This window comes from Antechinus flavipes, chromosome 2, assembly GCF_016432865.1.
Source record: "Antechinus flavipes isolate AdamAnt ecotype Samford, QLD, Australia chromosome 2, AdamAnt_v2, whole genome shotgun sequence".
Classification (NCBI taxonomy): domain Eukaryota; kingdom Metazoa; phylum Chordata; class Mammalia; order Dasyuromorphia; family Dasyuridae; genus Antechinus; species Antechinus flavipes.
Genome location: NC_067399.1, coordinates 389255273 through 389268069, shown reverse-complemented (window position 1 = coordinate 389268069; position 12797 = coordinate 389255273). Strand labels below are relative to the sequence as shown.

At 39.1% G+C, this 12797-nt stretch overlaps 1 protein-coding gene across 4 annotated transcripts in view; it reads right to left on the bottom strand.

The window, feature by feature from the left end:
- Nucleotides 1–12531, bottom strand: part of CYSTM1 (cysteine rich transmembrane module containing 1) — a 107405-nt gene extending 94874 nt beyond the window's left edge. For 2 of the 4 annotated variants that reach the window (XM_051978538.1, XM_051978539.1), the window contains exon 1: nucleotides 3185–3318. In XM_051978538.1, coding sequence (XP_051834498.1) covers nucleotides 3185–3303 — 119 coding nt within the window. In that variant the 5' untranslated portion in view covers nucleotides 3304–3318. Of the gene's footprint in view, nucleotides 1–3184; nucleotides 3319–7810; nucleotides 7832–12401 lie in introns of those variants that run through there. The other 2 variants (XM_051978540.1, XM_051978541.1) reach the window with 2 other exon arrangements.
- Nucleotides 12532–12797: the final 266 nt, after the last annotated feature.

Here is a 12797-nt window from a genome sequence, read left to right as displayed (position 1 = left end):
GGTGATGGGACCCTGGAGGTTAGTGGAGATGCTGGTGTGGAAAGGTGATAATTTAGTCCAAATGAAACCATGTAGAGGGAGAAGAGAAGAGGTCTCAGCACCCAGTCCTATGGGAGGTACATCTAGAAATGACAGGGTTAGCAGATGTGATTTGGATGAAGATCCAGCGAAGGTGACTGAGATGGAGGGGTCGGATAGGAGAACAGGAGAGATCAATGTCTCTTTGAAGACTACTGTTCAAGAAAATCAAAAACTTTACTGTAAGTCACCACCAAACAGCCCTTTTTTCTAGCTCCATCCCTACCTCAATATTTTGAAGACTTGGAGAAATCAAAAATACCTTTCTTCACAAAAAATTTAACTATAGGGATACAAAGATAGGAACTATAACTGTTATACTTCAACTATTTATTCTTCAAAGGAAGAACTGAAAGAAAAGCAGTGTTAGCAAAGGAGATATAGTAGAAAAGGGGTATAGTAGTGACTAGAAAGAAAAGTAGGAAGAAGTCAATGAAATGGAGAGGTTAGGGGCTAGGGAGAGAAGAGCTTCCCTTTTTTTCCTCTACTATTCCCAGTTAAGAAGATAGACTAAAAAGAGAGATATCTCTCCCAGTATACACCTGATATAGTCACTTTTCAGGGCACAATTTCCCAACAGGGCCGCCCTTCAAAGGATCCTGGCTACTCACTTCTCTTTCATGGCTTCATATTAGGGTTTGTATGAAAACAAGAAATCTTTATAATTTCAGAAGGGTACCCACAGCTCAATGCACAAATAACTATAATTCAGGGATTCCTAGTTACCAATGCAAAGAAATCCACTGCATCAACATTAAAGGGTACTCTACTAACTCTTTAAGGAAGCAAGGCATTCAAAGTATAATATGCACTGTCAGGTCAGCTCATTTAAAGGCTAATGAAGAAATCATAGCTGAAAGCAGTCAATTGAGTCATTTCTCTGTATCCATATTCCTTCCACAAATTTCTCTTTCCTTCTCTTTTCAGCCAATGACTTCTAAAAGCTGAGGCCTTTCAGAGCTAAAAGGTTACCAAGGACAAATGTTAGCATGACATTTCAGATGTCTGTAATTAGAAACACTGTCACCAACTTAGTTCTCTTTGTGCAGGAGACAGGAGTTTAAAGTAGTTTGTGATATTGATGACTAAAAGATTACTATTCTTTATACCCCACAAGACCTTGAATAAACTTTTCATATATGAATAGAGGGAATAGTAACAGTGTCAATAGAGCTAAACTCCACTGTATCGTTTCAGGAGTTTAAGATAGTATATTTCAATATAACAGACAATATCTTCTTTTATGAAAGGTCACAACAAAACAGCGCTGGTTTCAAACTACTTTCTTTTGATATAATAAAAACAATAATAATGAATCACCCTAATAAAGGGTTTTAAGGTTTGTCAAGCACTCCTATCCAAATAACCTGGGGAACTGGAGAACCTCAAATGCAAAGAGCAATCCTCCTTTCCACTTCAGGTTTCCTTTCTGCTGCTGTACCTGTCCTTTGAAGGTGAGGCGTGAAACCCTCTACTCATATTCTCACATGTGGCCTTCTCTTTCACATTTCAGTGACTGAATTCTCATAGGTCATCAACCAAATCCTACTCTACACACCCTTTATCACTCAATTCTTCATCCCCATTTCCCTCAACCATCTTAACTGGATCCCACCCTTCCACTGTGTCTTCTAAATAATAATTTTGTAAGTAAATTATATCTCTATTCCTCTCCCACTCTTTCCATCTACTAGTACACTAAAACTTGGCTGCCCCTGATGATGTGGCCTCCCTGGCCATCATTTGCAAGACTGCATCCACTTCAATTATACTTGGCTCATTGGTCAAGGAGGGGCAGGGAACTAGAATGCTCCTTGTACCCCATTGCTACTTTCAGGTTCTCCTCCTTACTCCATCACTTAAGTGTTTAGTATCCTCTTTTCATTTGAAGTTCGTGCTATTCATATCTCACCCAGTGAAAATTCTGGTAGCTATTATACACAGATCCCCAGGTCACTCCCCTTCTTACCTCAGTGAATTCAATACCTGGTCTATACTTTTTCTCTACTCCCCAACTCCTGATTCTTCTTCAAAAACTCTAACCACTCAGTTCAACCTATTTACCTCCCTTGAGCTACTCCTTCTACCTCAGTCACACACACAAATGGTGAGTCTTGGTCTCGTCAACACTCAAAAATGTTATTACCTTGTTCAAGAATTCTGAAATTCCCCTTATCTGCTCTTTTCACTTCTTCCTCTTCCTTCCCTTGAATAATACTATTCTTCATTTTCACTGTGGCTGCCAATTGCGTTATTCCTCAATTCTCTTCTAGACTCTCCCCTGAACTTTTCCTTTTCCTCCCATCTTGACTTTTTGGTGAACTAATTCAACTTTACACTGTCCTTCACTGAGTCCCTAGACTCTCTATTATCTTCAATTATTCCCAGCCTTGGGCAAAGCCTTGGATCATTCTCACCATTCATCACCTTCACATCCACACATGTTGCTGAATGGAAGTAAAAAAAATCACACAATCATTCTGACTGGATCTACTACAAATTATGTTATATAATTATATAATTATGTTACATAACCCCAACTAGGCCTTCATTGTTGCTAGGCAATCCTACTATACCTCTGTTATAAATGTATGTTCTCACTTTCCACAGCAGTTCTTCCAATCCCTTTTCTCTCTCCTCAAACCTCTCATAGCTTCCCCTGCTCCACATGATGAAATAGCTACTAAAGCTAATCCTTCTACTTGTTCAAGTGATCCTATTTGATCCTGCCCCCTTCTAAAGAGATTGCTCTCCTCTGTCATCCCCTTATTTATTTTCAACCTCTCACTACTAGCTCATTTTCTACTGCCTACAAACATGCCCACATCTCCCCTATCCTGAAAAAACCCTCACATAAATCTTTTATCCAGACTAACTATTGGCCTTTATCTCACTTTGTAGTTAAATTTCTCTTGGAAGGCCGTCTACATTAGGTGCCTTTATGTTCTCCCTTCTCACTCTCATGTTACAATCTAGTTCCTGACCTTACAATAGCACTACATTGCTTTCTCTAAAGTCACAAATGATCTTATCATCCTCTTCTTCTTGATATACTCCCTTCTCTCTAGGTTTTTGAGCCATCACTCTCTCCTGGTTTTTCTCCTACCTTTCTGATTGCTCCTTCTCCGAATTCTTCTCCAGATCACATACTCTAACCTGTAGAACTTCAGGGCTCTGTCCTGGATACTTTTCTCCTCCTATATTGATGATATCATTAGCTCCCATGGACTTAAATTTTTATTATTATACTTTTTATTGACAAAACATATGCATGGGTAATTTTTCAACATTGACCCTTGCAAAAACTTCTGTTCTAACTTTTCCCCTCCTTCCCCCCACCCCCTCCTCTAGATGATAGGTAGTCCATGGACTTAATTTTTATGCTTTTCAAATCTACCTATTCTGCCCCAATTTTCTCTGATGACCTCCAATCTTTTATCTCCACAAAAGATGCCTTTCAGACATCTCACACAGGATTTCAGGAAATATCTTAAACTCAAAGTCCAAAGCAGAACTCATTATCTTTGCACTTAAACCTTCCTTTCCTCCCTTCTTTCTTACTATGGAAGACCACCCTATCCCCTCTTCTCAGTCTGTCAGGCTTGCAGTCTAGGACTCACCTGGATTCTTCCTGTTTCTTATCTTCCCTAACTAAGCCTGACAATTTCACGTTTGCAAGCTCTGTCAGACACACCCCCTTCTCTCCTCTGACATAGCCACTACCCTGGTGCAGAGCCTTACCAGCTCCTACCTTGCCTATTGCAATAGCCTATTAATGGGCAGCCTGCCTTAAATCTCTCATCAGTCAAATCCACTCTTAATTCAACCATTAAAGTGATTTTTAAATTGTAGGTCTGAACGTGTCTCTCATTCACACACACTTACACATGCACACTCAAAATCTAGTGGCTTCCTATTGCCTCTAGGAGCAAATATAAAATGCTATTTGGCATTCAAAGCCCTTTATAATCCTACCTCCTCCTCCTTCACTCTCTAGCTCCATTCCAACCCCCCATAACTTTCTAGTCTTTTTACATCTTAATCCTTGACATGTATCCTTTGATCCAGTGATATTGGCCTCCTGGCTGTTTCATGAACTAGACACTCCATCTCTCTTAGGATTTTCTATTTTGAAACCAGAACCCTCTTCCTCCTTTGCTCCAATGAATGACCTCCCCAGCTTCCTTTAAATCCTAATTAAAGTCCCACCTTCCACAGGAAGCATTCCAGAAGCACTCTATTTCAGGGTCTTCCCTCTGTTAATTATTTGCTGTTTATCCTGTCTTTTCTCATTAGATTGTAGACTCATTAGACTATTAAGGGCAGAGACTGTCTTTTGCTTCTTTTTTTTTTTGGGGGGGGGGTATTCCCCAGCATTTAGCACAGTGCCTAGAATATAGCAAGTACATATATATAACTGAACTGAATAAGTGAATTAATGAGTAAATAGAAGCAGAGCTATTCCTAAGAGATGTTGTAGAGGTAGAATAAACAAGATTTTGATATATAAAGTGAGGAAAACTAGACTCGAGGGCGACTCTGAAATTGTAAACTTGGGTGACTAGAAATATGATGATGCCCTCGAGAAATGAGGAAGTTAGGAAGAGAGATGTGTTGGGATGAGAAAGAAAATAAACTCTATTTTGGACATTTTAGGTTTCAGATGATAGTTTAAAATGTACAACAGACAGTTGGTGATATGAGAACTCAGTGCACTAACAGAAGTCTAACACACAACAGGTCTTAATAAATGGTCATTGATTACTTGGGAGTAGAACTCAGAAAAGTGACTATAACTAGAAAAAGAGATCTAGGGAGTCATCTGCATAAAGTTGACAACTGAATCCACAGGTGCTTACAAGGTAACCAAGAAAATCCAGAAAGAAGAGAGAAAAGAACTTAGGATGGTATCCTGGAGTTCATTACAGGAGTAGTATGTAGATCAACTAGTAAAGGGCACAATAGTCCTACAGGTAGAAAATGAACAAAGAGAGGAAAAAGCCAGAGAAGATAAAATAGTTAACAGTGTCAATTAATTCAAAGAAGCCAGAAATGCAAATGGGGGAGAGGAGGAGAGGAGGAGAGAAGGGAAATAACTGGATTGGGCAGTTTCAAAAACCACTAGTCTCACTGGAAAAAGCAATTTCAATTGAATAGTGACAGCAGAACTCTCAAATGAGAAATGAACAAAGAAATGAAGGTAATGAGTATGGACAGAATTTCCCTAGGCATTTGACAAAGAGCAAACAGAGGTTAAATTGAGGGAGTGTCAGTATACAGTGAAGTTTTACAAAGAAGGGGGGAATAATTGCTGGGTATAAGAAAATGGATAGGATCAAAAATATAAATAGTGGGCTTAGTCTTAACAAAAGAAGGGCCATCTTTTCAAAGACTAAAGGAGAAGAAAATATAGGGAAAAAAAAACCTCATCTTATCTCTGGCAACTAGATGACACAGTGGATAGAGCACTTGGCTGCAATGAGGAAGACCTCTTGAATTCAAACCTGTGTAACCCCCGCCAGTTACTTAACACTGTCTGCCTCAGTTTCCTCATCTGTAAAATGAGCTGAAGAAGGAAATGGCAAACTACTTCATTATCTCTGCCAAGAAAACCCAGTCAGGAAGAGTCAGACATGACAAACAATTCAACAATAACAAATCTTGTCTTCTTGAATCCCTTGTCTTCAGGGGTTTTTCAACTTAAAGCCCAAGATGTGAGATGAAAAAAAGTCTGAGTTTGGAGTGTGAGGACCTGGATTTAAATCTGGCTCTACTCCTATGCTGGTGACTACAGATAAGTCATTTAACTTCTCTAAGGACCTCACTGTTCTCAGCTGGAGGAAAAACCCCACTTTTAACTGCCTGGATTCCAAAAAAGGGCTGTTTAAGAAGATTGGAAGATTCTAATGATTGGAGGATTTCTCGAAAAGTTTAGTTAACTCCCTAAACACTTATCAAGACAGTTAGATTTGTGATTCAGAGATTAGAAATCAAGTTAACCTAAGAGTACCTATCTCTGATTCTGTGACTGGTAAATTAGTTAACAGCCTAAATAAATAAATCAGGGAGGGGAAGACCCTCAGGGTTTCTAGCCAAAGCAGAAATGACTGCTATTTAGGCCAGCATCTCCGAAACCATTCAGGGCCATCTCTAGTTATTCTGATCTGTATCTGGTCCGGGACCCAGATAGCTCTGGGAAAAGTAAGGCAGATGACTTTGCACAGTCCACTCTTATTTAAATCCAAATCACTAGCAATCTAAGGTCTTAGCTATCTAAGGTGCAGCTGACTCTTAATCTATTCTTCTGATTTTACAAACAGGGCCATAAATTTAATAACATCTCAGTAGCTTTCTTTCTTCAAACCCTTTATGTGCAGGATGTTCCTTTTACATTCGGAATAATGTGAATGCTGGGTGGGAACTTATTCATCTAATTCCACAACTTATTTATGCTTTTAGGTAGGAAATTTTTTCTAGGTTAGTCCTTCCAAGGCCTTTGTTAATGATTAATTTTTTGTTCCCAAATTCCTTTTTAAAGAGCTGGGAATAAGTATATTTAAAGAAATAATTTTTAAAAGGAGAATTTCCTCCTTCCATTTCAAAGAACAATTTCTCTGGATCATTTCCTTAATTTAACCTTTAAAATAGAAGTGTTGAGAAAAGTAAAAACTATTCTAGTTATTCTTGGGTGTTAACTATTGAGAAACACATGCGAAATATTCTGTTCTCTCTTGTTTCAAGCTCCTGGTCCAGCCACGTTTCCTTTCATTAGTCTTCATAAAGAAGCTGTATCTATGGCACATACATTTTTAAAAGCTCCCACCTCTACCAAAGAATCAGTGGGTGAAGTACTTATTCATTGGGTGAAAATTATTTAGCTACTCTAGTACTTTTTAGAGGAACTCTAAAGAGATAAATTTCTTTTGAAATTCAGAATTAAACAGGAGTCTAATTCCCAATAATATTGTATGTGATTTTAAAGTATGTCTTACTTCTATCCCAGTACACAAATACCCAGAAAAAAAAAAATTTACATTTGGGATTTGGGAGACCTAGTTACCTCTTTGCTTTCTAATAGTTGCCCTGCATTTTATTTATGTAATAATTGGCACCCTTGATCTGGAACTCAGAGTCAAAAGCTAGGCAAATGAAAATCAAAATTCTTAATCATTGCTCCCATGGATTAAAGGACTCACATATTCTCTTTGTGACTCAATTTTCTTCATCTGTAAACTGGAAACAACTATATTTTGTTATAATTTTTTTGTCCTTAGTCACATCATCAAATAAGAAATATGACTGCCTACTAATGTAAAAAATTTTAAGAAAGGACTACCTTATTCATTATGTTAACTTAGAATTAGCATTATTTTAGTTTGGACTCTCCTACTCTAAGGAATGAGGATACTTCCTTGGATGCTATTTAAAATACTTATTTGAACCAAAGTAGAAGTCTATGTGGCAATCACTGATAATAATATAAAACTCAGAGCAGTCTAATTAATGCTTTTACCTACTGATAAAAAGACTGAGGGATGGAATAATTTCATAGATCCAGAAGAAGCTGGACTCATGTACATTTGAGCCAATTTATATAATACAAAGATCAAGACTAGAAATGAAATACTTAAAATATTTTCTAGGTTTTAGGATTAGGTTAATCAATAGCAATGCCAACCTTATGTTTAGATAATCAGTTTTGCAACTTTTTTTTTTTAATTTCAACACTTACCACCCTTAGATTGAAAATATTTTGTTTGAGTAATGCTTGTTCAAGTATCTTGTGTTTCATTAATTCTTTACAGCATTCCTGTAATAAAGTAATTAAGTGACTATAATCCCTGTATTTATAAATTGGAGAAAATCTTGTGCAACAAGTGAGATTTTCAATGTATTGAAGGCTAGAAACATAATTCAAAATGTTTCTTTTCTTCATTGTTCTTTTGTCATTTCTGTCCTCTTCAACACTAAAGTCTTGTACTGATTGACCAGGTCAGATTCTTTAAGGAAGCATATTTCGTTCTCCTTTTTAGCCCCTATGTGAAATACTTCCTGCTTAGAAAACTTTAGGACACAAAATCGCACAAATATTTTCCCTACTCAATTCAGCTTTAGGCCAACAGGAAAGGTAGGAGCAGAGGAGGGGAAAGGTGAGCCGATGGAAATTTTCCACAAAATGTTGGCCTATTTCACTGCCTCTGCCAATTCTTTTTTGCCACAAGACTTTAAAAAATAAAAAGCTATCTTTGGAAAATATTGGCTAGTGGACAAACTATTCGTATGTTATCAAATTAGCTATTTGTTTTGGAAATTGTCTAGGAATAACACATGCCAGTTTAATGTGATTTGGGTATACAATTTCTAATCATTCAAGTTATATCCCTTGGAATTCCTGCAAAAAGTCCCAAGTATACCCAACAGAGGAGGGCACTCAATGATAAGGACTTCCCTAATCTGTTTCTCCAGTGGAGTCTTTAAAGCAGGTACACAAAGAGTTAAAGTCACTTTGGTAAACTTTTTTTTTTTAATGATACTTTATGAAATTTATATTTCTTCTCTGAAGTCTACTGTCAAACATTAAACAGCATACTGTGTCATAGCTTTATGAATCTAGATTCCCACATCACTCTCGTGTCACATGTTTGTCATTCACACATAATGATATAGAAAGTTAATGCAAGAAAGGACCTAAAGACTGTCCAGTCCATTTTAGTCTCCTCATTTGAGGAGCTGAGGAAGGTATCCACATCATAGGAAAACTGAAAATCCTTGCCTTAAAATACAACCTGTCATCATCTCCATTTAAGTCAAGAAGTATTTATTTACTGTGCTAGGCACTAGGCTAACCATCAGGAATACAAAACAAAGTAGGGTAAAGAGCGTCAGCCCTCAAAATAATTATAAGGCATTAAATTACCTTTCTCAAGGTCACCAGCCTTCTGGCTCCCTTTTTCAGAGTTTAGCTTGATCACAAGCAAGAAAGTAAACTAGTGGTAATATCTGGAAAAATAATTTCCTGTCAGGAAAAAGAGAAGTTACTACACCTATATATAAAGCCAGGTAGCTATCTCCTGACACACAATTTTAGAGAAAGAACCTTAGGAGGTAACAGTCTATATACAAAGCAATTCTGTGATCTGTGATCTAAGAAGTTCAAATATTTTTATCTCACTTCTTGGTTTCCTTTGCTGGATTCATCTAGTCAGACCTGCTAATTATGGATTGGTATCTCACAACTCTGTTATCGGTCCGCTTTTGTTCTTCCTCTACACCATTATACTTGGTGATCTCAGGACCCAACGGTTCAATAATCATCTCTATATTCGATTCTCAAATTAAAAATGATCATTTCCTAAATTATTTCCTTAACCCCTTTGCTGACCTCCAGTCTTATATTTCCATCTGTCTATTGGTCATCTTGAAATAGATGTCCTATAGACATCTTAAACTCATTATATTCAAAACTGAACTAAAATCTTTCCCTCAAATCTTCTCTTTCTAACTTCCTTTACAGTTAAGTGATCCTTCTAGTCATCTGGATTTCAAACCTAGGTTTCAGACCTACATCCTGACTCTCTCACCTCTTTCCCCCAAATCATACCAAATGCCAAGTCCAGTTGATTTTACCTTCACATTTCTCCCATATGCACCCTTCCTTCATACTGCCACCATCCAGGTGCAGAGGCCCTTATCACCTCAAACCTGGACACCCTCAATAGTCTTTTAATTGGTCTCCCTATCTTAAATGTCCAATCCAGTCTATCTTCCATTCTGCTGCCAGTGATTTTGTTTAGATGCAGCCTGACCAAGTTACACACACTCCTCTCACCTCATACTCAATACTGATTCCCTATTCCCTCCACATCAAATATGGAATAGTTATTCAAAGCCTAACATAACCTGTCCTCTACTTCCCCATCTTTCCACTCTTTTTACAGCTTCCCCTCCCCCAACATACTTTTTGCTATCTCTAAAACACTACAATCCATTTCCGGAGTCTGGGCATTTTCACTGGCTGTCCCCCATTTCTGAAATCCTTTCCTTCTTCATCTTGGCTTTCCTGGCTTCTTTCAAGTCCTATCTAAAATTTTAGCCTTTCCTATTCTCTTCCAATTTCTCCAATGCATAAGCTTATTTGTACATAATTATTTGTATGTTAGTAAGAATGTGAGCTTCTTGAGAGCAGAAACATTCTTTTACTCTTCTTTCTTTCCCCAGAGCTTAGAACAATGCCTAACATAAGAGGCATTTAATGTTTACTGACTGACTGAAAAATGAGAAAACCAATTCAGAAAGGTTAAATGATCTTGGACAGTCAGAAAGTTACAGGCAAAATGAATTCCTAGTTCCCAAGTCTCGTTTCTTTTTACTCTTCCACAGCACCTCTAAAGATCATTTAGTACAAACTTATTATTTTGTAGTGATAATTTTTGAGTAGAAAAACATACTGGCTCTACTTATAATGCACAAATAATGCTTTTTAAGTAGCTCTTACACAGTAAGAATGGAATGATGGGGGAGGATAAGTGGGAGGATGGTACACAAATGCTAGGTGCTCCTCCCAGCTGGATCTGATCTTTTTACATTTTAAAGGATATGTTAACCTTTCCGGAAATGTTCACTGGAAAACACCTCCCTCCCTTAATTTTGTGTTGGGCCCAAATTCTTTTCCAAAAAATATGCTCAGACCATTAAATCTGTTTCATCTCTGGTAACAGTTGGGAAAACATTATTGAATCCTTTCTCTGTGCTAAGAACAAGTTATTAAAATCAAACTAATTAAAATCAGAACAGTGGGGGGGCCATAGATCTCTTAAGCTTTGAGACATTACTTGCTAAACCTTATAAAAGAAGTTATTCAAAAACATAAGCTAAGTGTCCCTTTACTAATAAAGAATGGATTTTAGATTTTTGAAGTCCATGCCACGATAATAATATACTTTCTCAAATAACTTGTTTTTAACTTCTTTGTGAACAAGACGAGCCCTATTTTCCCTCCTTTTATTCCACCCATCCTTCTAGAATAAATTCCTTGAGCACCATTTTTCATTTTTGTATTGCACTGCCCATCTGAAACAATGCTTTAAATATAGGATTAATAAATATTCTAAAAACTAGACTGAATCTTGTCAATACTGGTTTATTATTTATATTTAAAAGGCAATCATCATGGAATCACATCTGGATAGTTCTCAGAGAGATACAGGGCACAGATATTCACTTTCATCTCATTAATATCCCTAGAGATAGGGTGCGGCAAGTCCTAGTTGAACATCTTTTATTTTTCAGAAAATTCTGTTAACAGATTAAAGTGTAGGACTATCCGGCCTATTACTTACAGAAAGACTTATCAAATTGCCCCCAAATTAAAAGGAAAGTAGAAACATAGTATAAAAAGTTTAAAAAGGCATTACTTTAAACATTATGAACAACTACTACAAAATTAATGCAAAAACAGTTATCATTCCATCGGCAAGGGCTGTGCAAAAGGCCCATTCTCTAACCTTTTCAAATGTCAACCCGAAGTGCACCTACTACCCCCAACATAATAGGTTCAGTTCCTAAGCATTTAAACTTGTCTTCTAATTCCTCAGTTTTCCAATTTTTTGGAATAGTCTGCCTTTTTGAAGCTCTGAAGGCTTAACACGCTGAGAAAGTGTATTCTGGGGTCAGCAGTTAGAAGCAACCACCAACCCCTCAAAGCTTAAGTGAGTGGAGCTTGGACGCCTAGAGTTACTGGAAAACTGATAGGATGTTTATTTCATTCTCAGTACTCATACCTTTTGGGAGGGGGGAAACCCAACATATCCCTCGAGTTCTTTCATCGCCAAACACCTAACTTTTAGCCTAAGAAACCTAATTTGGTTCTGCCTAAACCCAAAAGCTACCCCGAAATCTGCCCTATCCTCCCCATCCAGCAAAACTCTGCTTCTGGCCTGAGTCTTTGCCCAGGACAATTCTTCTCCAAACTCCTCCTCCCGGTCCCATCACGACAGATCCAACTTTGCCAGCCACTCCAGCCCCAGGGCCGACCTAAAGGAGCCCTCTACTCCCTGGTTCCCCGCTCCCTGAGTCCTCGGTCCGCGACCTCCTCCTGGCGGTCTCTCCTTATGCCCTCGTATCCCCGCCGCTCTGGCCGCCCCTCAGGCTCCGCCCTGCCCCCCTTCCCCAATTCCCTCAGCCCAGGCTTCCCGGACTAGCGACCCCGACCACATCTCCCAGCTTCCCGCGGGCTAGTGCCCCGGCTTCGCGCTCCCTTAGCCAGGGACTCCCATCCCGCCTTCGGGGAGAGAGAGGGATGGACGACGGCTGAAAGTATTCACCTCCAGCGGAGCCGCGGCCAGTTGGTAACACCCTCACTCCGATGCCGGACAAGAGAGAAGGAACGCGAGCGTCCGCAGCACCTGCCGCTTCGAATGCTGAAACCACCGGGTGCTGACGTCAGACGGGCGCTCTCCAGGGGGAGGGGGAAGGAAACTAGGGTCGAAGTCACGGGATCACCCTAGTTACGAGATGAGGCGTGGCCAAGGAGGTGGCGTCACAGCGCCCCTTCCAGCTTGGTTTACCGAACCCGCCCGAGGCTCTGAGATCCCGGGAGCGGGAAAGAGCAGGCAGGGCGGAGCCGGGCGGGGACTGGCACCAGGCTCTTTTGGTCCCCGGGCGCTGACGCGCGTGTGCGGGCTTTTGGCCAGACCTGGAACTGATTTTTCTCTAGGGGG